At 42.1% G+C, this 26528-nt stretch overlaps 1 protein-coding gene across 1 annotated transcript; it reads right to left on the minus strand.

Annotated features, from left to right (window-relative positions):
- Positions 1-3298: 3298 nt before the first annotated feature.
- bcl2l11 (BCL2 like 11) lies at positions 3299-24743 on the minus strand. The gene is made up of 4 exons (XM_079512789.1): positions 24405-24743; positions 21859-22331; positions 17766-17887; positions 3299-6019 (listed from the first exon to the last, which is right to left on the minus strand). The coding sequence occupies exons 1-4, from the start codon at positions 24419-24421 to the stop codon at positions 5885-5887; spliced, it is 747 nt and encodes a 248-aa protein (XP_079368915.1). The 5' UTR covers positions 24422-24743; the 3' UTR covers positions 3299-5884.
- Between the last annotated feature and the right edge of the window lie 1785 nt (positions 24744-26528).

Genomic DNA, 26528 nt, shown 5'->3' on the forward strand with positions numbered 1-26528 from the left:
AAAGGTGAAAAAAAGCTTTTATTAATTTGTCTACAGTATTTACACAATAATCACAATACTTTCAGTGCAGAATAAAAAAGAGACAACAAATAAAAAACAATGACAAATATTGAACATAGTTCTGCTACAAACACACTGGGTCATTTGAGATTAGTTTCTGCTTCTCTCCGCGCAGTACAAAATGGCCTCCAACAGATGAATTTTGGGTACAGTATTATTTTCCCCCCCACAAAGAGCAATACAAGTTGTCCAGAATGCAGCTCGACTGTATAGCATATACATGGTCTTTTAGCCATGGTGCTGTTTATGTGCAGTACTCCACTGTATGATGCTATTTTAGCCAACAATATGAATAAAAAATGTCTCCACTTGTACAGCACAAAAGGTGGGTTATGTTTTGCACAGAACCAGACCATATACCTGAGTGTCCCAAGTTCATGTTGGTATTTATTGTTGCTCCTTGCAATCCTCACCTCTAAACCAAACTACTTTCAATTTGTCCTCTAGACCTTGCTTGTAGAAAAAGGGGAAATATATTGCAACACTGTCAAGGAGAGGGAAGCTGAATGGAGCCTCTAGTCTACATGACATCACCTCCTGATAGTATCGGATAGGTGAGCTGCTCTTCCACAACACTTGGAGAATTAATGAATCACACTCTCTATGTTTCCATTCAACTACCGTATCAAGGACATGTCAGGCAGTATTGAAATAAAATAAAATAATACAAATTCAAATTAGGCATGTTTCCATCAGCTGGCCAAAGGCAAATAAATAGACTTAGTGAAGGTAGACTGTACCTATGTCAGAAAACATAAAAGAAAAAAAGTATTTCAAGAGCTGATTACTGGTGTTTAACAATATGACAAAGGAAACATTGCTATGCCATTATTTATTCAACAAATGCATTTCAATTGCTATTTATCATAGTTTTATTGTGATGGGAAACTTCTTTTCCTCAAGCAAGCGAACAGTATGACATTTAACTCAGCCACTTCCAACGCATGATATAGAATTTGGCACAAAAACAAGTGGATGGAAACCCATAAACATATGCAGTAATGCCCTGGTGAAATGACACATGGAATGACCAAAAGACAGTTCAGTCAAGGCTATGATCTACAGCCTCAATTGTCCATATTCATGATGACAGCCATTATGCTCTTGATACTCTTGATAACTGCTCTTACTGCATACTGTAAGAGCTAAATGTTTTGATGAATTGTCCAAGGTGGACCCTCTTGTAACGAATTGTACTGTAATTCTGCAAACTGTTGTTAAATATTTCCACCAATCAATCAACATGTATTGAAGTATGAGCAAAATGGATGCAGTGGGAATATGGTAAATTACAACTGAGTAGTGGGGGCACCAACCAGTCTGTAAATCGCAATTAATACTTAATAATAACCAGGTTGTATCAACCAAATGACACAACGAGCAATAATATACTGAAAGAATCTCCATCAGAAATGACGATGAGGAGTCGTATAAGCAACACCAACAGTAGAAGACTGCAGTTGTACCGGCCAGCTCCCAGAGATGAAAATGTGTTGAATATGAATGTGTGAATATCCACAGCATTCATTTAACTCTGACAGGCTAAACACTCATTTTACACAATTAACAGTCCAGATTTTAACCTATATATAATGACATGGAATTATCAGGGAATCATTGTTATTTCTCAGTATATCTGTAATGCCAAAACATCCCTGGCTGTGATTAAGCACATTGCCAGTTCTCCATAGCAGTTTCGGAAGATGTCTTTCAGTTTCCTCCGTCTTGCTGTGCTCTTTCCTTCTGTCTTTACAGCTAAAATACATCACTTTGAACTGAGGTTTAAGGTTTCATTTGACACACCAGCAGAAATAAACGGTAGCAGAGTGATATTTGAAATGACACATCAGAGCAATTGGAAGGCAAATCTGTTTCAAAGAAATACGAGCCTGAATAATAATATACATTGCTACCATTACAATACCAACATCAACTGTTATTACAGCATTTCATTTTCATTGTCCTCAAACGGTCTATATGGGATGTGCCATTACCATTTGAGATGTGCACAGCATCGATGTGCAGTTTTATTATTGAAAATAGACATCTATCCAGCAAATATGCATTGCTTCAATGCTCCCAGGGAGAGCATACAATTCAACATCTAATTTACAAGATAATAAAACATAAATTCATACTGTACATACTGACTATAGTTGACTGGATTGTGGTTACAGGTTTAAGAATCAAAATCCCAAACCATTATTGTACACACTGAGGCTTGGTAACCGTTTGAAATCACTTTTATGCCATTGACCAATCTATATTATTTTGATTGATATTCTCAATACACACAATTTAAAATATCACCAACAATACTCTTTTACAAATCTCTTTGGCGATATCATATCACTTTCATTTTTACTTGAGATCCTATATGGCTCAGTGGTTATCTATGGCACAGCCAGCCAGAATTAGTGGTTTTAATTCCTTGAGTAGCAGGGTTTTGTGGCAGGCCATTTGTGACAGAAATGTGTATGCCAGCTATTGCAACTAAGGCATGAAAAAAAAAATCGCTTTTATTTTTGTTCTCCACTCTGGGATTGGAACGCTTGTTCAAAACAACAGGATGGAAAGAGTAAAGTATGGCTTTTCCACTGATTTTATTTAGAGGTTGATGTTTGCCTTGATAGCATAAAGCATGCCACAATTTAAATATTTTGGTTTTAGTTCTCCACTCAATCTCACTCCTAGTCGGCCATTGACAACATTACATAATCATTTATTAGGGTTAGAGCAGTACTCTTCCCAAGATGAGTTTAACAGCTCTGTCATTTTCAAAGAAGCGCGCTAGCCCCTCCTATGTCCAGCTTTGAGGGTTTGTGTAAACACAAACATTGTCCTAACAAGCATTGAATGCCATTGACAATGAATGGCCAGTTTTTAGTGTTTGTGCAAACACTAACATTGCATAACCACACACATTTAAAACGAAGGTGAGTACGCAAATTGTGATTGGCCGGAATGAGATGATGTATGATGATAAGAGCGCCCCTCACTTCACACAGGTGTGATTTTGTTTTATATAACCATGGCCACTGCCTCATTACAGTTGTTGAAGCATAGATATACATAGGGTCCTTGATTTGTTTACATTTCAAGGAAACATAAAGTGATTCCTACATCAGGTTATTTGAACTTCCTTATTAGCTTAACATTAATAAAATGTGCTTGAAATGACATGCCATATTGTTTTATTGACATTTCTAAATGAATGCAAACTCTGCTGTCAGAAAAGTCTCCGTCTCTGCTCAAGCAATGACTTGTAATGACTTGTAATGCTTAATTTATACACCAAAGTATAACGCTTAATGCTAGTAATCTTGTACCTGTAGGCCTAGCTTATTCTATGGTTGCACCTAAATTGATTTGGGTGCCAGGTAGTTAGAAAATATGTTGGGCCTAATAGTTAGTTATAGTGCCAATCTGAATATTTGTAAACAATGGGCTTGAAAAAATGCAATTCAATATGTTTTTAAATTCAAAATTGTATCCTATATGCTGCTAGCTGATTTAGCCGGTGTTTAGCGCTCCAATGACGTTTCCCTACAGAGCTCTCAGGGCTTGGTTGTTAAGAAAAAAAAGAAACTATGATTGTTTAATGATCTGGCAGCAGTGAGCAGACTTGGCTGAGACACAGTCATGGTGGTAATAAAAGGATAACAAGACCTTGTCAACAACACAAACTCTGCCAATTTGCATTACAAATTGGAAACTACAGTTGATAATGCTAAGGAAGAGGCTAGTAGCCTAGTACAGTACAATTTGATAATGTACCTCATTTCTGAAAAAGAAAAGAAAACAAAATAGGCTATATAATATACAAAAATAAAGCTAGTTTGTTTTACTTATTTGGGAAAGTGCACAAATGTCAACAGTAAACCAGTTGCGTACTCATACCAATCATTTAATTGTTTTGGGGTTTTCCTATTGCTTTACTCCACGTTTCCTACTTGTCAATGGCCAACAGGTTGCTAATAATACTGAAAATACCAATGAGTTTAAGCCTCCCATTGTTATCAATGGTTACATAGATTCTATTTGAACTCTATTCAGTAACTTAAAACATGAAAACATCACTGGAATTCATTGGATAGTTCCTGGACTTTAACACCTGACTTTTGCTTAGTTGCACACACCAACAACAGCTGATCTACAAGCTTACAACATGTCGCAGCACAATGTGTTGTTGCGAGCTTTTAGATCTGCTATTTTCACTGCGGGACAGCAAATATAAATCACTGTTAACAGTTCCCTTACGCAACCTATGAGATAATACATTGCCTATTTAGCTAATTAGAGCGAGTTAGAGTATGATCTTTAAAAAAAAAACCTTTTACTGGTGTTTGACTTTTACTGGCAGGAATAACCCATGTGCATTCTTGTACCATTGGATCTTGGCCACTGGTGTTTTCAGTAGCACACAGAGGTATTTCATCATTGTGGAAGGCTTGGAATTATTGAGTGGTGTAATTGGGCCAAGAGCTGTCAGGCTGAAATTGAATCAAACCAAGGCAGTAAAATCTTTTAAGGCGGATTTAGGAATGACACACATTTTCTCTATCGAGCGCTAGACCGTAGGAAAGCTGAAAGGCAGGCAGAATAGGGGAGGAAGAGGAGGGAAGCCATTGGCCGGATTTGATCCTGGGCCAGCAACGGTGCATGTGGTTTCTAATTCTAAACCACTGATTCATCATTGAACACAGCTGTTTGCTTTCTTGTTTTGCAGCTGTTTCTTTTAGGTGGTGTTGAGAGTGTAAGCCCGTTGGGGTCATTTAGGGTCAGGGAAAAAACTTAAATAACAATAATAATAATAATAATAATAATAACAGTCAAAACATTTTGGAACGGTCACCGAAATTTGTTCTTCAGAATGTTTTAATTTAAAGGGTGCTCAACGTTATGCTTATCTGCAAGTGAAACTATTGACAATGACCTATGACCTTAACCTATCCCAGTCCCCTTGGTGGTATAATGTATTGCAGGAATGAGACATAACGCAGACCAGAAGATGTGGGACGTCATGCGGGCTCTAAGGTTTCTTAAACTGTGGTTTGAGGTCCTGTCGCTTTTTGGTTGTCAAGTAAAATTATGTGACATGTTCTCATGAGTCTGGGTTCCCAGAGAAGAAGGCCAACTACAGTATGCTTACTTTGTGGACCACTTGAAACATGTTAACGTTAACCTTTGATCTGCCCCCATTACTCACTCTGTTGGAAACACATACTGACTTATCGGGATACAGAAACTTACAAACAAACTACATATAAATAAAATGTAAAAAGAAACAAATAATAAGTAAACAATATGTATACATAAGGGGGAAAAGTTGTAAAGTTGTAAGAAAAAGAAAAACTTTGTACAAGGCACAATTCATGAACTTCACCCTCCTCCAAGTATGTCATCATCAGATGACGTCATCATCCCTGACAAGAGCAGAGCGGACCGGAAAGGACCGTTCCACTCCGCTCCTTTCTTTGGTGGTTTCCTTTGGGCTCAGAATCAACACAGGAAAAAACACAAGACATGATCGTGTTGTTGTAGATCTCAATTAATCCATTATTAACAGTTATTCGTTCATAACTGTACTGGAGATTTAAAAAAAATAAAAAAACATTGCCAAAATTATGTTTCCTGTTGGAGTCAGGAACATGGAGGAAGGACGGTCAAATTGAAGTCCTGCATGAAAAAGCATCGCTAAGTTGAAAATGCGATAGGTCCGCAGGTAGTGCCAAGCAAACAGCGTTCCAATAATATACAGGAGCATATTTACATATGTATTTACAGAGGAGTGACGCTACGTCTGCTGGGTTTTTGCCAAAGGCTAGGCTTGTGATTGGTCCAGGTTGTTGTCCGTAATCCCCTGCGAGTATAATAGTCGCGTGATCAGAAGAAGCAGTATCCCCATGCATAGCAGGAGGGCGGGCTCCTGGCGCGGTGGTGGCTGGTCTCCCTGTGTCTGTGTGAGACGAGAGGAGAAACAAGAAAACAGGCCCATATTATACAACTTATAGTACATGGCACATGTATCCCCAAACTTCAACTTGAAACCCTCAAAACAAGACAGGTCATGTGTCGAATGTCATGTGGCCAGTCTACGATGTCAGTAATCTACTGTATGACGTCAGTCATCTCAATATTTAGGCAAAGATTCAGTCCAAGTGGAGGTCACTCCACTGACTTCAGGTATAAAATTGAAGTTCTTAAAAAAAAAAAGTTACAAATATTCATGTATTTACTTTGGCCAACTGGCATTTGATCGGAACATACATCGGAGCATGCGTTTGATCGGAACATACATCGGAGCATGTGTTTGATGGTAACATACATCGGAGCATGTGTTTGATGGGAACATACATCGGAGCATGTGTTTGATGGGAACATACATCGGAGCATGTGTTTGATGGGACCATACATCGGAGCATGTGTTTGATCGGAACATACATCGGAGCATGTGTTTGATCGGAACATACATCGGAGCATGTGTTTGATGGGACCATACATCGGAGCATGTGTTTGATGGGAACATACATCGGAGCATGTGTTTGATCGGAACATACATCGGAGCATGTGTTTGATGGGACCATACATCGGAGCATGTGTTTGATGGGAACATACATCGGAGCATGTGTTTGATGGGAACATACATCGGAGCATGTGTTTGATGGGAACATACATCGGAGCATGTGTTTGATGGGAACATACATCGGAGCATGTGTTTGATCGGAACATACATCGGAGCATGTGTTTGATGGGAACATACATCGGAGCATGTGTTTGATGGGAACATACATCGGAGCATGTGTTTGATCTGGACATACATCGGAGCATGTGTTTGATCTGGACATATATCGGAGCATGTGTTTGATCTGGACATACATCGGAGCATGTGTTTGATCTGGACATACATCGGAGCATGTGTTTGATCTGGACATACATCGGAGCATGTGTTTGATCTGGACATACATCGGAGCATGTGTTTGATCGGAACATACATCGGAGCATGTGTTTGATGGGAACATACATCGGAGCATGTGTTTGATCTGGACATACATCGGAGCATGTGTTTGATCTGGACATACATCGGAGCATGTGTTTGATCGGAACATACATCGGAGCATGTGTTTGATGGGAACATACATCGGAGCATGTGTTTGATCGGAACATACATCGGAGCATGTGTTTGATGGGAACATACATCGGAGCATGTGTTTGATGGGAACATACATCGGAGCATGTGTTTGATGGGAACATACATCGGAGCATGTGTTTGATGGGAACATACATCGGAGCATGTGTTTGATCGGAACATACATCGGAGCATGTGTTTGATGGGAACATACATCGGAGCATGTGTTTGATGGGAACATACATCGGAGCATGTGTTTGATCGGAACATACATCGGAGAATGTTTGCGAGATTTCAGCTTTACAGACAGAGAGACCTTCGGATTAGGCCCTTCAGAGCCTTGCAGTAAATACTAAGCATATGCGTGCACACACATGCCATGCACGCGTGCATGCACACACGCACAGACTTTGCATGTACAAACAAAGGAAGCCGGTAAGTGTTGTTCATAACATACTGACACACATCCCTCTTCTCTCAGTTTCCTCTGTCCAGGTGTGTGTGTGTGCGTGCGTGCGTGCGTGCGTGCGTGCGTGCATACTCCACTACAGATTTTAAATCAACACTCCGGATTTTTTTGTGCTGCTCTTGGAGCCTTTGTTTTTCAAGACAGGCATCAAGGTCAGCTAACAATATTCAAGCAGGAGCTACTTCATAAATAAGTAAATAATGTAAGGTGATTGAATGAGATTAATGACAAAGTGTTCGTCTTGTTTTGGCTTGAGACACTTTATTACATCACCGCTCTTGGCCAGAGGTTAGTAATTGGTGCTATTGTGGACCTGTCTGAGAACTTGAATCGAGTTTTTTGCACTGATGTTTGGGTGTTGATTACTGGACCAGTAACAAGTAAACAAGCTTTGTTTTTTTTGTGATTTTATCTATTTTGGTGTTTTTAATGGTTGCACTGGTGTACTTTTAAATCAATACAAATATTCTATTCTATTATATTCTGTCACATTTCCCCACCTCCCTCTACCGCTCCCATCCTCCTCCCCCTCCCTCCATGTTACTACAACTAATTGCTCTCTGTGTCCCTCTCTTCCTCCTCATCCCATACCTCAGCTCAGTAACCTCGTCTATTGTGGCCCTCTCCAACTAAGTGTGCTCCCTCTCCTCACAAATCATTACAAGTCTCTTGGCATGGTGTCGACTCAAACAGGTGGTATATTCTTGGCCCTGCGGCAGCCTCGCGGCCTGGCTTTGCTCCATGGCCTGAGCAGCCGCTTCTCACAGATAAGAGCACACTGGCTGGGCAGCGGGGGCGACGGGGCATTTCCCCTGGGTCGACGTGTGCTCAACCTCAGCCCTGAGGAAATGCTACTGACATAAAACTCGGTTCCTGTTCCTGAGTCAAACAAGGGTGGAGGAGGTGGGTGTTGGAGGAGGTGAAAAGTCTTTTCAGTAGGAGTGGAGCGGAGGAGAGGTGAGGCATGTTTAGATGGTAGATTACGTCAGTTCTCTATACCTGACAAAGTACAAGACAGTAGTTATGGATAAACATCATTTGCTGCTGTTTTTAACTGCTGTAGGAAACATTTAAAAGATGTATAAGACGTGTGGATATGTCAAAAAACTGCTACAGTGCTTTAATTTAAACGTAATACAGTATTAAGATTCACCTTTTACAAATGGTGGATTGATACAGTATGTTGTTTTTTAAATGTAACTGTTGAGATACTGGCAGACTGGGCAGGCAGACTAAACAATGCTGCCAGGGTATAACTAGCCTCTTGCCTCAGGGTGAGCTTCTCCTCTGACAAACAGGATCTATATGGAAGAGTGTGAGAGGAATATCAAAGCTGTGTGGTTTAATTCGATAAACGAGCCAGAAACCACAGCCACCCCAAACGCCTGAGGCGGAAACAGGTGAGAGGAAGACCAATTAACCCTTCGCTGAACCACAATCTGGCAGAGAGCACAGAGCCGGAAAACTACACATGTAGTCTTATGTACCACAGCGACGCTAATGTTAACGAATGGAGTCAGCTAGGCAGCAGTAGTTACTGGATAACTGACTAAATCCTTTCCATTAAAATTACTACAAAGTAAAAGTAATTTACCACCGAGTCGATGTAAAGCAGTTTATAAGATCCTAGCGATGTAAGATACGAAACCCAAATGTAAACTATTTACTAGTTTTAATGTTAAACTCTTAATGGAAATCACATTAGAAAGATGCTTTCCATTCCTTGTGTGGCTCAATGGAAATGCTCATCTCATCTCCAGGTAGTACTGTACATTTTCAAATCTTGCCACTACTTCCATTGTAAGATAAGAGCCTTAGCTCACAGAAATACTTTCACAGTGACTGTACAGGTCTGCAATACAGTAAAAGTAGATTAACTGATGTTAATTTAGACAGAGTGAATAGAATATTCGCATCAGTACAGTACTTTAAGTCATATCCAGATTGATTCACTGCACTGTGTAATATGGCTCACGCAACTGAAAAGTGAAATATATCTCCTAAATTAGGGTTTGGGGCTTTATAAAGCTGGCACGGTTTCCCTGTGCTTGGTTTACCTCAAGAACCACAGTAATGAGTTGATTGACAGACAATCTAAAGTCTGTGGGCTGAATTAACTCAGATATAGAGAAAATGAGAGGCAGATTGCTTAAGGTTATTTCATTAGTACAACTTCAACTCACTGATTGATTAATCAATAGCTGGGTATTCGATGTTGACAATTTGGCAAAGAGCGATTTTTTGTAATAAAAGCCATTATTTATCTGACAAAGTGCTTTCCTCAGCATGAGTTCTTTTTTTTTAATGACTTTTAGAACCCTGTTTCAAACTGGCATACATTGACCCAAGGCAGAGGCGCAGTACATAGTGTGCTAGTTTGGGCCACTAAGCAGCTAAATTGGAGCAAATTGGGGTTTAAGTGCTTTATTCAAGAACAGCTCAGTTGTTGGCAGGGTTTCACTTTCACAAGGAGTTAAAAGCAGATCCCTACAGCCACAAGATTAGATATTTTATTAACTCAAAAAGTAGACATGTTGCAGTTTGGGATGGTGAAATACAATCTTTACATACCTGAATTTGAATGGCAACCAACAGAAAACAAGACAAGATGAAAACCTATGGTACCACAGTGGTGTAAAGGATGGACGTCTATTACTTGAAATAGAACTAGGGCATTACAGTAGCCTATAGCAATACGAAAATAATGTCAAGCACCATTTATACAGGTTCATTGTTCACAGATATGTCAGTGTCAAGGATATCAGACAGTGTGACAATCAACGTAGATTGCCATCCTGATTTCACAGGATGTCATGTTTTCTTGTGCATTGCCCACTAGTGCAGCAAAACGTACACAGTTTGACTTGGTACTTTGTCCCACTTTGGCATGGCGACTAACCTTATGTTCCAACCATGGACCTAAGTGGCTAAAACCACAGCAACACATTAGGATCAATCAGTGACTGACTGACGGCCAAGCTACACCAGGCTTTTCGCGCACAAAACGCGCACGTTTACCCCCACGCGTGCGTTTAATTTAGGTCCAGTCCTATTTAAAAAAACGCACGCGCGGGCCGCGCGTTTAGGGTAAACGCGCGAGAAAAGCCTGGTGTAGCTTGGCCGTTACAAACTCAGTAAGTCAGTCATATTCACATGTGTAGGGCTGGGCCCGCTGTTGCAGACAGCCAAAAACAATGACAACAATTAGGACCACTCGGCTTGTGGTCAAAGTGCTTTAGCTCCAACCCTGAATGTCAAAACTGTGTAACATTTACATCATCAATCATCCATTTTACAGATTATACAGTTGGTTTTGTGGGCCTCATGGTCATTGAAATTTCACTACACATAAAAAACCCATGTAAACCACTGATTTAGATTAAGTTACAACACACAATGGTCTTACTGAGAAACAATTTCACACACACACACACACACACACACACACACACACACACACACACACACACACACACACACACACACACACACACACACACACACACACACACACACACACACACACACACACACACACACACACACACACACACACTTAAGATAGTCAGCCAGACAGACAGTCATAGTTGCTAATTAGTCACCTTAAGGAGTCATCTCTCTACTACACTGTCTCCATCTCTCCTTTCATCATAATCATCATCACGTATCCCTCGTCTCTGCTCTCATCCCATTCATCTCTTTCGACTCCCCCTCTTTTCATCATCACATTGTCTTGCTCATATGTTGCCTTTTTCCATTTCTCAACTCTCAATTTCAATTCAAAAGCAAAAGTGGAACAAAACAATCAAGATAAAACAATACAATAAACATGTAAACAGAGCTGTGTTATATTAACACTTTGAGTATAATACTATCTTATGAGACTGTAAAAGAGCATTTTACAGTCAGAGATAGTTATACACCCATATAGGAGACGCTTTATACTTTTGAAAGTTGACAGCAGAACTCTCTCCGATTCCTTTCTCCCCCCCACCACCTCTCTCTCTCCCTCCCTCTGCCTGTCTCTCTGTCAGTCACTCTCTCTCTCTCTTCCTCTAACCTTGTGAAAACAGTTGACATTCAGTCAGCATTCACTGGGTCATGTGTTCCATTGCCATCGCCACAACTTACTATGCAATCTCTTAAAATAGCACACACACACACACACACACACACACACACACACACACACACACACACACACACACACACACACACACACACACACACACACACACACACACACACACACACACACACACACACACACACACACACACACACGTGTGTGAACCGCATGTGAACACACAGCATGATGTTTCTCAACACTCAAGACACGTCAAAACACACGTGCATACACGTGTTGTCTGTTGTGCACAGAACCATTCGCACTAAACAAGCAGGCACATTATGAGCTGTGAAAGCAGAAGCAAATTGGTCAATGAATCAGCATGATCAGAGCCCCATTGAGTTCCATTATAAAGTTTAAGTTAAATATTTCGGTACACGGTACTTCAGTGTGACTTGTGGCCTGTTGGCAGCATGCATACAAAGTTCAGCAGCCCAGTGGTTGCAGAGACAGTGTGCGCACACACACACACACCCAGAGCCTCTTGCAGAGCCACACTCCCTCTCCCCTTGCGCCTCTCTCTCTCTCTCTCTCTCTCTCTCTCTCTGTAATTAGCAGGCAACAGTGCAACACTATCTCTCTCCCTCTGTTTCTGGCACAACAGCGCCACTTTTGCCCCTACTGGTACTCAGTCACATAGGTGAGGACGGACCTTAGGGACGGACGGACATTGGTAAATGGTAAATGGTGCATTTTATATAGCGCCTTTATCCAAGGCACTTTACATAGATTGTGCATTACATTCACCCATTCATACACCGATGGCAGCGGAAACCATGCAAGGCACCAACTAGCACATCGGGAGCAATTAGGGGTTCAGTGTCTTGCTCAAGGACACTTCGACAGTAACTCTGGGGGAGCCCGGGTTCGAACTGGCAACCTTGCGGTTACCATCCAGGCACTCTACCCCTGAGCCACCGCCGCCGCACATTGCTGTTCCTTGGAGTGGTTGCACCACTCAAAAAGAGTGGCTGGGTCAGACAGACAGAGGTCTGTCTGTCTGTCTGTCTGTCTGTCTGTCTGTCTGTCTGTCTGTCTGTCTGTCTGGCCGGCCGGCCTGTCTGTCTGTCTGTCTGGCCTGTCTGTCTGTCTGTCTACTTGTATCTCTGCAGACAGCTGGTCAAAACATTACCGAAAGCCTATGCTACTCACACAGTAAAACCCTCAGGGTTAATCCAACTCTAGTGTATAAATTGTCCATTTGGTTAAATGTGTACACTCCCAGAGTTAGATGAACACAGATTTTACTGTGTACCACATGAGGACTTCATTCTGAGCTTTACTTTGTCACACACACAAAAAAAAAAAACTAATTTAGAGTTTATAATTTCTGTGAATACAAATTAGTCTGCAGTGCAGTCTACTCTATTAGCCACTTCGGCAGCTAGCGAATTAACAGGATCATTTCTCTCCATTCTGCTCTTTCAACAAAATGCCCTTGAGCAAGGCATCAAGGGAAAGGGCCGTGGCTGGTCTGGACAGATGTGAGTGTGTGAATGTGTGATGTACTTCCACAGTCCATTAATATCACTGCAACTCACCTGGTTAAACCAGGTAAAAGAAATAAAATAAAAACTCAATTATTCACCCACAAACAGCGCCACAAACAACAAAAACAAGGTGGCAGCAGCAGCCATCCAATGACACCCACAGGTCCAGAATGCTCTGCAGAGTTATTTTTATCTGCAGGACAAAGAGCTGTACCTCCTACAGTGTACAGTGACATGACATTGTGTGTGTGTGTGTGTGTGTGTGTGTGTGTGTGTGTGTGTGTGTGTGTGTGTGTGTGTGTGTGTGTGTGTGTGTGTGTGTGTGTGTGTGTGTGTGTGTGTGACTGTGTGACTGTGTGTGTGTTTATGTGGGTGTATGTGCTTGTATGCGGGTAGTGCATGTCAAAGTGTGCGTGTACGTGTGTGTGTGTGTGTGTGTGTGCTTGTGCGTGGCGGCAGGATAATTAGACCCTGTGCTTTGCTCCCTGAGAGCTCTAACCACAGGGCCAAGCCATAATGAATCAAGCCTGTCACAGGCTGTGTATTCACACGCATGCACACACACACACACACACACACACACACACACACACACACACACACACACACACACACACACACACACACACACACACACACACACACACACACACACACACACACACACACACACGCACGCACGCACACACGTGCACGCACGCAGGCACGCGCACACGCAAGTGTCCACTTACTCTCAAACACACTTACAGATGTAGCAAAACAAACACAATCACGCACGCACTGTGAAAATATTTAAACGTTTAACCGTTTTCTCATGCACACGTTCATCAGAAAGAGGGGAGAAGAGAGCGAGAGACAGAAAGTGGGACATGGACAGAGAGAGACTGACAGAAAAGGACAGAGAAGAGGCAAACGAGACAAGAGGAAAAAGAGAAAGATAGAGAAACAAAGGAGGGTGAAAAAAGGGTGTGGTAGACTAGACAGAGAAAATGAGAAAAGACAACACGAGTTGTGTTTGCTGATGTGGGCCATTTGTAAGACGCCCTGAAGGGAGCCAGCATACATCTCAACTCATGCCATTAAACCTCACAAGTCAACAGGTACTTGAGGCTGGAGTGGCAATACTTGGCCTAGCATTTTTTTTTTTACATGTGTCCACACAGGGGCCTCTCTTCTTTATGACCCTTTTCATAGGCTAATCCCACTGGAAGTAAAGCAATACTGCCCGAATTATATTGCATTGCATGTGGATGGCGTACTGCATCTCTCCCTCCAGGCTGCTGCAGTGTGATGGCAGCTTGGAGTAAAGAGTTTATCATTGATGAGTCAGAGACGTTTAACCCATTTTGACCTGGGAACGATTCTATAAATGTCTTCTAAATCCTGACCGTTTTCTGAAAAAGCTATGTTTCTATGTCAGTCGTTCTATGAGCTTGTAGATCTGCTATTTTGCAATAGCTAAAGCATGACATAATGCTAACACCAAAAGGGGTTCCCGCCCAAAATTGGTTAAGGCTGAATGTGCACTAGAACAGTCAGGGGCTTCCACGCCTGGTCCGCAGGGAGTCCTTTGGTACTGCTGGTGTTCATGCAGTAATGCTCATAAAATGGTCAAAGTGAATAGAATGAAATAGATCAGGGGTGCCCAGAAGGTAGATCGTGATCTATTAGTAGATCACAAAGGCTGTGCAGGTATAGATCACATGGCATGCCCTAAAAGAATATGCCACTTGAATTAAGGTGACTTGATTGATTGACATCAGCTCGAACCCACAATGCAATACTTTGTTTTCAAGAGTGTTGCACACAAACATCATTAGCATTACAAAGTTATAATTTATCTGAAAATACTATACCAATTCAATTTACCCCCTCTATTTCCTATTCCAAGTGTGTTTGTCTTATATGTAACGACAGTGTAACTAAAGGCAGCTCAGCAGTTGGATAATATTTCTTTGGGTGGGTAGATTGTTTAGTTGGTCATTTTAAAAGATCTCAAGTCAAAAATGTGTGGGCACCCCTGAAATAGATCAACTAGAAATGCACCCAGAGAGATGCTACACCTGCCCCACATGCTACGGTATATCATTTTGAGCTTATGTGCTTGTTGTTTGACCACACAAAAGATCAACAGTAAGGTAAGTAGGTGCTGATCCTACCTCCAACTAACCTCCAAATCAGATTACAAATTTCCATGTTATCACTGGCAGACAAACTGACAGATGCCAGCATGATGTCTCTCTAGTTTCTATCATGCTATATCCATCCATCCTGTAACCTGTTCTTAACACTTTTTAGCTGGGGAATTTTTCATAGTAAAGGCGCTTTAGTGCCATGCAGATGAGGCAGATTTTACTCTGAAAAGCCCCGCCTTCCGTTACCCTCCAAAACCGGGAGGCATAATTTTCCCTTACTACCACACACTACCTCATCTTATGTCTCTCTAGAAGCATTAATATTCCAACAAGGTGCTTGCTGAAGTCAGATATGACCACAGAACAACGGTGCTATAATCAAAACCATGGAGAGCGCCGTAGATTTAGAGTTATGAGCTGAACTTTCGGCCCGTAAACAAGGAAGTGAATGGCAGTGCGCATGCGCAAAACCGGTCTAGGATCGCTGAAAGAGAGGCAAAAAAAATGGTTTGATATCAATACAAATGACCTAAAGACACCTATACACGTCCAAGGCACCCCATGGTTTTGATTCTAAAGACATGTATACATGTCATTAGCATAATTAGTGTAAACTGCTTTCTTTGGCGCCTAAATTTCCCCCGCAGGCTCAATAAAGATATTACCTTACTTACACATCAAGTTCCACTGACTGAACACAGATGTACGAATCTGTTAAACACACAAACCCTATAGTGCCCCTATTCTACACTGGGGTGAACATTCGGCAGAAATGCAATGCTTTGCAACGTGACACGTTCTGAGCTTGTAGATCCGCTATTCTCGCTGAAGAGATTTGGTGTAGAAGGAAAAAAGGAGCAGACGGTGTATAGGGCCCTGGTGTACCCCGGTCAACTTTATAGGAGTGTTTTAACCTAATGAAATGCACTGGTGTTGTTAACATAATATACTGGACCTAACCGGATTAGCATTGAAACTGAAATTAACCTAAAAGTTTAGACACTTAGCTTAGTACAACAGTAAACACGGTACACACTGTTCCTATTACAGGGTAATGCTGTGTAATGTTTCTCTGCAAACACACACACGCGCGCGATCGTGCATGCACACCTGACAAGAGAACAGGGAACAAGCTTCTGTGTTCCTCTTTCTCTGCGTCATTGTTCTACAGTATAAACACACACGTGCAAACTTTCTTGAACTTTGTAACTTGCTTTTGTTACTATATAGTCATACTGGGTAATTGACCTTAATGCACACACACACACTTGGATTTTGAAACATAGAAACTAGCACACGTGGCTTTTAAGACACATGCGCGCGCGCACACACACACACACACACACACACACACACACACACACACACACACACACACACACACACACACACACACACACACACACACACACACACACACACACACACACACACACACACACACACACACACACACACACCTGTCAACAGTCAACACATTGTCTACAATACATTAACCCTCTTTCTCTCTCTGTTTCTCTCTCTCTTTCTGTCTCTCTTCCTCTGCTCTGTAATACAAGCGCTACTCTGCCCCGTGCCATGAATCAAGTGATACACCTTCAGGCTATACCAGCTCAGTCTAATGATGCAAGCAATTATAGCAATAAGACCTGGCAGGGCGTACTTTACCGTGATTAAAAGAGTGATGCATAGCTAATGTAAAATCCCAGCTGGGCAGCTCCTTGAAGGTTTTACACAATGCTAACCAAATGTAGTGTTAACCGTTGCATAAAACAAGTACTGATTCCAATTTCCAAATGTCCAAGCCAGAGTTATTGCTTTATCAAACGTAAGATACATATAAGAACAACAAAACATCAAGTAAATACAGAGAGATGTACTGCTGTTTTTGTTTTTTTTAACGGGAAAGCATCCGTTTCATTTTAGATGTATGCGTTAGCTATTCAAAAATAGTTGATGTACAAGCTCACAGCACATCACTTTGTCCCGCGCTGCAAGCTTGTACACTTTTTTCAAGTGTGAGAACTGGTGATTTATAAGGCATTTGTAGTATCTACCTATGGTCTTAATGGGCGAACAACCTGTTCTGGATAAACTGTGTCTGGATGCTGAATGGCTGTGATACCACGTTGAACTCATCAGTGTTGGGGGAAAACAGCCTCCTACAACAGCAGTGTCATGTGGTGAATTGACACTTTAATGAGCTGTTCAGCCTCCTATAGTGAGTCAGTCCGTTTGTTTTTTCCAACTGAGGACGATACACATTAAAATCCTCAATGTTAATTTAAAACTCCAGATTTTATTGTGTATCGAATACAAATCTCCTCCTCCCCCATCCACCTTGATTACTCACCCGATGCATTAGAACGTTGTTGAATTGATCGCCCAGTCGTCGGAGCTCCAGTCCTATCTCAATCTCTGTCCGTGTGTCCCCTGCCATGGCTGCTTCGCTAGAGGGCAGACTGGAAGGGCTGCCTGCAATTACAGGACGAAGAAAGCTTCCGTTAATCGAATGTGACATACATTGGTAGCATATAGTACAGGCCTCTCACTGGAAGACCAAGTTCAAGTCCTGCATGCCTTCCAAGTTGAAGTGCTCTTCAGACAGCACTGAATCCCTGCACAAATCCCATTCTGTGGCTGACCCTTCATGGACAATAGAGTGCCACATGGAGGGATGTCAGTAAAGAAAGAGAGGGATATAAGACTTTCGCCTGGTTTCTGAAACTATGGGTCGAGAGGGGCTACAATGCAGGTCACAAATTGAATGCATCATCTCCCACACATAGCCAGTCAAGACATGTCGATGTTTCGGTCATTGCTCAACAAAAACATGTGCACTTTTTTTTGGCGAATGTATAAGTCAAGCCTTAGAAGAGTACTTGTTAATTGCAACACAACCACACATGATATGCATACTGTAAGAGAGAGAGTAATTCAGCACTGATTTATTGTATGATGATTCACATTTACCTTTATCTTTTATCTTTATTTTATTTTGTTATTCTGTTTGGTTGTCTGTTTTGTTCATGGACTTATGTGTTATAAAATCAATAAAATATTGTTCACATTGTTCACAGACATACTGTACATTTACAGTATGACTGGTCTGGTCCAATATCAAACCGAAGGGTCAAGGGAGGGAGTGATGTGGTTTACACAACATGCATTTTAACATATCTTTGAGTTTATGTCAAATGCTTTTTTTCACACATCCAATGTTATGTCTCAATGTCATAAGTTGGACTTCTTGTTTTCCGACCAAGTAGCCTACAGTTATATAGGAATTTATTCAATGAATTAATTGTAACTATGTGTGTGTGCACAACTGCACACTCGCGCGTTTGGATTAGTGGATTTAGAATCAATATAAAAAGGAGTGCTGTCCCCTATTCCATGTGTGTGTGGTTATAGTACATACAGTATGAGTAACAACAAAAGTTAATCGCCGCTTATGACTCATGTCAACTCATTATGTATGTTATGAAACCTAGTATTAATATTTCTCACATCCTCCAATATTATAAACTACACTAGCAGAGGCTTGCAGACGGGACTCAATAAATGCAATGGCTATGAAGTCAGGAACCAATATGTTGAACAACGCAACGGTCCCTGTTTTATTGAGGCCATGTCAGAACATGTAGTGGCCTGTTTTAGGGCAAAACAGTTTACCACAAAGAGCTTTGTGGAGTAAAATAAAACACATAACATAAAGCCCAATACATAAAGGCATATAGTGAATATTGGTAAAGTGGGACACTTATTGAAAATGTGTTCTCTGCATTAATTTACGTAACATCACAATACTTCATGTGATACTACTCTGAATTGTATCATATACATTCTGACAAAAACATCAATGTCTACTTTAGTGTCATAACTTAAAGTTCTTCAATGGATTTGTATGGATATAAAAATTATAAATGTCAAGTGTACATCATCATCATCTAGGTACAGTAGCATCATACCTAGATTATGCAAATAAATTAAATGGATTAAGACAAGCTTTGACATGCAAACTAGTCTCCTCCATCTATGATGAATGGTTCGGAATTTATGTATGACAATGTGCAATAATTGACCTTTTCCCACCAAATTACACAATATGTCAGATATTGAGTTACTAAGTGTTATAGTATAGTTTCATAAGCTTGTGTTGTTGTGATTTGATGATGATAATATGTATTGAGTCATTGTGGACAGAATGACACATCACAGATCACAGACAAGACAGCTTCACTGCAATAGTTCCACAATCGGCTTAAACAATTTTCCATCCTGCCATAGAGCCCGTTACACGTGCCTGGGTGCATATGAGAAGCACTGGGAAGCTAATAATTTGCTTATTTGTGCATTACTTTGCTATTATGTTACATAGATGCACCCTCATTTCCTTGTATGTTAGGATAATGTTTCCCTCTTCTGCAGTGATAGGAACAGTAATCAGGGCGATACAGAACAACACAGATAAACTCCTTATGTTCTCTATCTCACCCCATCTCTTACAACACACACACACACACACACACACACACACACACACACACACACACACACACACACACACACACACACACACACACACACACACACACACACACACACACACACACACACACACACACACACACACACACACACACACACACACACCAGCGATAACTGCAAATGCACATGCATGTGCTGTAAACACATACGGAGATGCACATGTATGCAGACACATACACACAAGACACAATCGCATGAAGACAGACATGCAAAGATGCATAGATATGCACATAACGTACCATGCTGAAAAACATAGAAACGTTGAGATGTAGAGATGTTGAACATTGAGATTGTTGTTGAATCTTAATCAGCCTCATTAAGAAACAGCTTGTGTGTGTGAGAGACAGAAAGACAAAGAAAGACATGCACACACCAAAATCCTGAGTGTTCATTTAAGAGAAACATAGGGAATTAGTGTGTGTGTGTGTGTGTGTGTGTGTGTGTGTGTGTGTGTGTGTGTGTGTGTGTGTGTGTGTGTGTGTGTGTGTGTGTGTGCGCGTGCGTGCGTGTGTGCGTTTATCTCTTCCTTATCATTGGCCATTGCTCAGCCCCTGAACCAAGTGAAAGAAAGGGGAAGTATCCACTGTCTGCACCCCACAAAAGACATGCAAGGGTATTTTGACTGGCTGGCCTGCACGCACACACCCACACACGTGCACAGCTTTTTTGTCTGCTACTTAATGAATGCTGCACGTCTGTGCACATGCACACGTGTGTGTGCGTGCGTGCGTTTGTGTGTGTAAAAGATCTGTTTTGACTGACGGAGGCTTCTGCTACAATGAAACAGAATAAAAGAGACAAGAGAATCGGACTGACCATCAACAGAACACTCTAAAGACGGAGGCCCTCTAGAGACTCACACATACACACAGTCACACACACACACACACACACACACACACACACACACACACACACACACACACACACACACACACACACACACACACACACACACACACACACACACACACACACACACACACACTTACGTGTGTGCGTGCGCATGCCCAAACACTAATACTGCACAGCTAAGTAATCAAAGAGGGCAAGATAAAACTCTTCCTTCCTGTGAGTCACAGTTAGCAGCAGGATTCAAGGAAAGACGTTGGATCCAAGGAAGCATTGTGTATGGTGATAAGGGCCTCTCTATATTGAGCCAATCAACTGCAGTTTGAGATGAGTCAAGGCAAGTGGAGTCCAATTCATTCACCACTTGTTACAAAACACCCATAGATCTTGTATGTGCACAATAAAGTGTTTATTACTCTACAAGTTCACTTACTCTAATAAGTGAATACAATAAAACACACGTACACACTCACACACACACACACACACACACACACACACACACACACACACACACACACACACACACACACACACACACACACACACACACACACACACTTCTTAAAATAAATAAAAAGTTCCTCATGTTTGCTCATTATCATTATCCAAAAAGCAGTTAATCTCTAGATAATAGTTAAAATATGCTCAAGCAGTGAAAGAGGAAAAATCACTGCAGATATTCAAATGAGTAGGAGTCTATAATGTTCTCTCAACAGTTCCACTGTTCCACTGAGGGTCATCCAACTTTAGTAGGCGAGTATAGGCTAGTCTTACTTAATCTTTTTTTACTCTCTGTACGCTACTTGTGTTCTATGATGGATAATGGATATACGATATGACATGTGCTCTCTCTGAAACATTTGTGGCGCACGCACTGCGCGCACATGTTCAGGGAAGCGGGCGTGGACTATTCACCCATTAGTCATATTTATTAGCCTATAGTATTGCGTCTTCCCACCACGATAACCATCAAACTGTCAACAGGGCTCCGGGGGTAAAAAAAAAGAAGAGAAAAAAAGACCGTGCATGGTGATTATTACCTCGCCACTGTTCTCCACTGTGCGCTTCAGATATTCGGTGCACGGCGTGTGTCACCAGCTGACTGGAGAGTGTTGGCGTCTGCGTGGACTTGTCCTCAACTTGAACGGGGAGATGGAGCGGGGAGTTCGGTAACGACTCGGCTTCGAACGAGAAGTAGCCGCTGGAGAGACGCCTGAACAGCGGCGACCTCGACTGAAACCCGAGGAGACCGTTGTTGTTGTTAGGGGACGTGACGTTAAGTCCTCCCCGGCACGGCGACAATGGGACCGACGACAACGACGACGACGACGAGTCAGCCCGTCTCCTCGACCGGTGGCCACGGCTCGGCTCGCCGCCGGCTGCGCTTGTCGTCGGGTTGGAACGGAAGACTTCTGTCGATACTTTGGCGCCGATTGGAAGCGACTCTTCTCTAGTTTCCCCGGTCGTCTCTGTGACAGGCACAGCGGACGAGCCGCCCGACCGAGTCGATGGTCTGTTGGACAAACAGAGTGGCACCGTTAGGTCCCGTATTGGACTGTCTGTCACTCAGTAGAACGTGCCTGGAAGTTGGACTTTTAGACAAAATAGAAAATACCATGGACCTATGTGACCGCGACTTTGCACATGGCACATTATTTAGCCAAATATTATTACATGGGATAATGTCGTGCGACGCACGGATCGGTGTAATGTCACATGCGCGCAGCTGCGCACCAAAGATCTAAAAGCACACAATGTCATTCATCTCTCTCGTCTCAAAACACGAGTTTCTCAACGATATTAAATAACACAATCCATGTAGCCTATACTACATGATCTGCAGCCTATAGGAGTTTATGTCAAATCTATTGCAATCATTTAATTTCCCCAGTTGAGTTGTTGTTTTGGCGGAGGCTGCTGGCATGGTGTGATTACAGGATCTGTTCCAAGGGGAAACAGCCTGGATGCAGACCGTAGTAAGTAGGCTAGACTAACACTAACTGCGTCACACACGCTGCACACAGCGACACTAAACCGCTCCCAGGGGCCAAGTGGACTTCCTATTTTCTCCACGAGAAATGAAAACTCACTGTGCAACAATAGGCATTAGGCAGCAGGCTAAACGACACGAGCCAATGCAGATTTACGTTTTCAGATAGGCTAGGTATATAGGCTATGTCTCAAGCGCTGGTGCTGATTTATTCAATAATATTTTTTAAATTATAGAAAATATATTTGTTTTTGTTTTGTTTTTCACTCTCGTGCTATGACATGACAGTGGGCTGCTTTGAGCAAGGAATAGCAATGCGCTCAAAGTCAACCCGCTACAGACAGTACGTGGTTCCCTTTCCTCATTCTGCCAAGTTAACATCGTGTTTGTGTATGAACACATTTGTCATGAACACAAACAGACTTTTAGATTAAATTCGGGCATGACCGGTGAATTTAAAGGTTATAACGGCATTACTGCATGGGTAGCATAGACTGCGATAGGAAAACAGAGAAAACCTATAGATCAACTTAACATAATAACGGGCAACATGGTTCGCCTGCAGTGCTATAGTTGTTTGCACCGACAAACAACAACCAAGAGAGGAAATAAAGTCTTTCCTCTAGCTGTAGCCAGCCTGCCTACTACTCTGTCTCCGTCGTGGAGTGCGAGTCGCTCCGAGGACAGCGCGTGTAGGCTATTAGAGGAAATGTAAGCACGCTGTAGTGTAGTCAAGTGTAGTGTAGACAAACCTAGTGGTACATTACGCCACCCTCAGGATACAGCGCGTGTTGTCATAAACTAGAAAGAAATCTAAAATTCGATGACCAGCAGAGATGCAGATCTATTGAAATCGGGTGGATAAGAGACCAGTCTACACACCATCTAACAACATGTTGTCTGTGCGCATTGAGTCGAGCGCCACTGCATGCAATGATGCACATATAGCCACAAACTAGGCAGTATATAACTGCTTATAAAATAAACATCGCATAATTTATCCTGCATTACATTTACTGTTACAGTAAGTGTCGTTTAGGCTCGTGTGGTGACTCAAGTCAATAACACGAATACAACGTGATCCGTTTCGCCAACTTGGAAAATAGGCTAGCCATGCAACCGCGGCGCCCCGGCCCGTCACGCAAGTTGTGCATCGGTGCGTCAAGCGGCAGTTTATCTGCGATCAGGCCGGCGGTCAGTGAGATGATCTGAGATTGATAGTCACGGTGAGAACTGCGATATACCACGGCACCAGGTCACCCGGCCTGACCCAGGTGTGGCTTTTCTGGTGGTCCCAAACCGATAAATCCAGATTTATATTCCGTAGTCTTCTACAAGTTGACTACAACGTTGTCGCTTGCCGACAACTCGACAAAAACTGATCTACAAGCTCACAACGCGTCACGGACGCGCTGTGACACGGTCACATTAAGCTTTGTGGTTCCTTTTAAAATGTAAAAGCGCATGTAAATCTCCATAGGCTACTCATAATACGAGTAGTAATAAGTTAAATAAAAAGTTGTAATTTTAGCTTATAAGAGTAAAATCCTAGTTGTGGTTGAATAATTAAAAATAACTTTATGTCTGCAAACTTACCTGGACTTGTCGGACATGTCCAAAGACGCGCGTCACTGGCAGGGCATAACCCGTTGTCAAAACAACAATAACACCCCCCCCCCCCCAAAAAAAAATATCCTCAGACGCGCTTTAAAGGAAAGTTATCCAATGTCTACAAATACGAATTCCACAATGTTAGTTGGCAGATTGAACTCCAAACAGCGGCGTCAAAAGTGTAAAAAACACAGTAGCAATAGTTGTTCCCTCTTGTCCGCAGATAAAAAGGCAATTCCAAACAGCGCTCAGAAGAAAAACACGGTGCTCCACTCCGAGTCTTTTGTCTTGTGTCGGTGAGCAGTCACAGTGCACAGATGAGGATGTTCCCCTCCCTTCTCTGCCTCTCTCTCTCTGAATGCAAAAAGTTCCAAGCAGCTCTGTTAGAGCCTGAAGCAAGAAGCCGTCCTTCTTCTATGACGACTCACGACCCGCCTATAGGGTGGGGTCTGTCTGTGTCTGTGGTGTCCAGAGACACCAGACTGGTGGCGTCATGTGGGCGAGTGTAAGCATTTTATTTCCGGTTGGATATTTCAAAATAAAAGTCAGGGCTGACTGACAGCAGAGCCAGACAGTTACAAAAATCCCACCCGTGTGAACTGAGTGGTGCAACTCCCCCCTCTCTCTCTCTCTCTCTCATTAGCAGGCAACAGTGCAGCACTATCTCTCTCTCTCTCTGTTTCTGGCACAACAGCGCCACTTTTGCCCCTGCTGTAGGCCTACTCATAGTCACATAGGTTAGGACGGACATTGGTGTTCCTCACCACTCAACAACTCCGTTCACTTCATGGGGCCAGTCCAATAGTTCTAAATAGACTTCTATTGGCGAAGAGCATAGCAAACAGTGACAAGTCCTGGACCGGAAGTTGGCAGAAATGCATTGGACTCAGGCAACAGCCCAGCTTTAATGATCTTAAATCCCTTTATTTTAGATTGTTTTTTAATAGTAGGCCTACAACATAAACATTAAAGACTTTCGTTGTTACTGTACAATACTTTAAAACAGTTGGCATGTTGCACACATGCCTAAAATTGCTCTTATTTGCGCCCCCCTTGTTGTACAATGTATTTCCAACTCCAGCTTGTCCCAGTTAAGGCTGCATGAACAGCGCTCGAGTGCTCAGTTTTCTGCCCCCCTCAATGTCGTGATCAGGGCTGGACGTACCGGGCATATTCCCGGTGGGCCTTGACCGTAGGGGGGGCGCCATGATAAAAAAAAAGTTTATTATTATTTTTTTGGACAGGCAGGCAGGCCAATAGGCGGCAGGCCACCAGGAAAGGTCCGGGCGTGCTGCCATTCTGCCAGTGCCATCATGATAATTTCACTGTACCTGTATCAGTGAGTGACAAATAAACCCTCTACAAAGGGTTGTGTAGTTGTCTGTTGGTTTGTATAATTTATGTTGTTCTGTAAAAGTGGTGGTATTAGGGCTTGTTTGTTTGTGTGTGCCTCGACGGAGCGGGCGGTAGAGTTTCTGCTATCTGCGCGCTGGTTGTGGTGGGCTGGTATGGGCCAAATTCACGCAAAAATGCCCGGGCCGAATTTTTGTCCCAGTCCAGCCCTGGTCGTGATACGTATTTTTGTGATGCTCATTTATTTAATTATATGTGACCAACCTATATAAGGCTAAACGTTCCAAATTGAATTATGCTTTAAGTAAAGCATAATTAAGTGTTACGTGTCAAACTATGGTTTATGATTCTGAATCCATTGCCAGCATATATTATGCATAGTTTCATTAGTAGATTAGTCAATATAGATATTCCACTGTTACGTACCATATTGAGAAATCCCAGGTGGTACAGTATGTGTATTTATATTTGAATTAAATATGCTTTAATCACAAAGGGGAAATAATCATACATCTATATCTGTAGAATTGAGACTACAATGCCAGCCTAATAAATGTACAATAAAATCAGCTGTGACAAATCTGCATGTAAGGTGATCATCATCCATTTGTCACCAACTATTAACACATTTGTAAACTTTGTGAATGGACAATCACCTAGGCTTAGTGGCTGTTGTGAGCTTAAAGCTACTCCTTTGGCTCTAGAAATCTTTCTGATACTTTGTAGAAAATAAATCCTATTTATGTTTTTTTCTTG

Source organism: Electrona antarctica (genome assembly GCF_951216825.1).
Source record: "Electrona antarctica genome assembly, chromosome: 10".
In the NCBI taxonomy this organism is placed as follows: Eukaryota; Metazoa; Chordata; class Actinopteri; order Myctophiformes; family Myctophidae; genus Electrona; species Electrona antarctica.

Excerpts from the sequence above, each read along its gene's own strand:
- bcl2l11 (XM_079512789.1), bottom strand. Across the intron at positions 17,888-21,858 it reads CAGTGGAGAACAGTGGCGAG|GCAGCCCTTCCAGTCTGCCC; the intron begins GTAATAATCACC and ends CTGTAATTGCAG. Across the intron at positions 6,020-17,765 it reads ACAACGTTCTAATGCATCGG|ACACAGGGAGACCAGCCACC; the intron begins GTGAGTAATCAA and ends CGTCTCACACAG.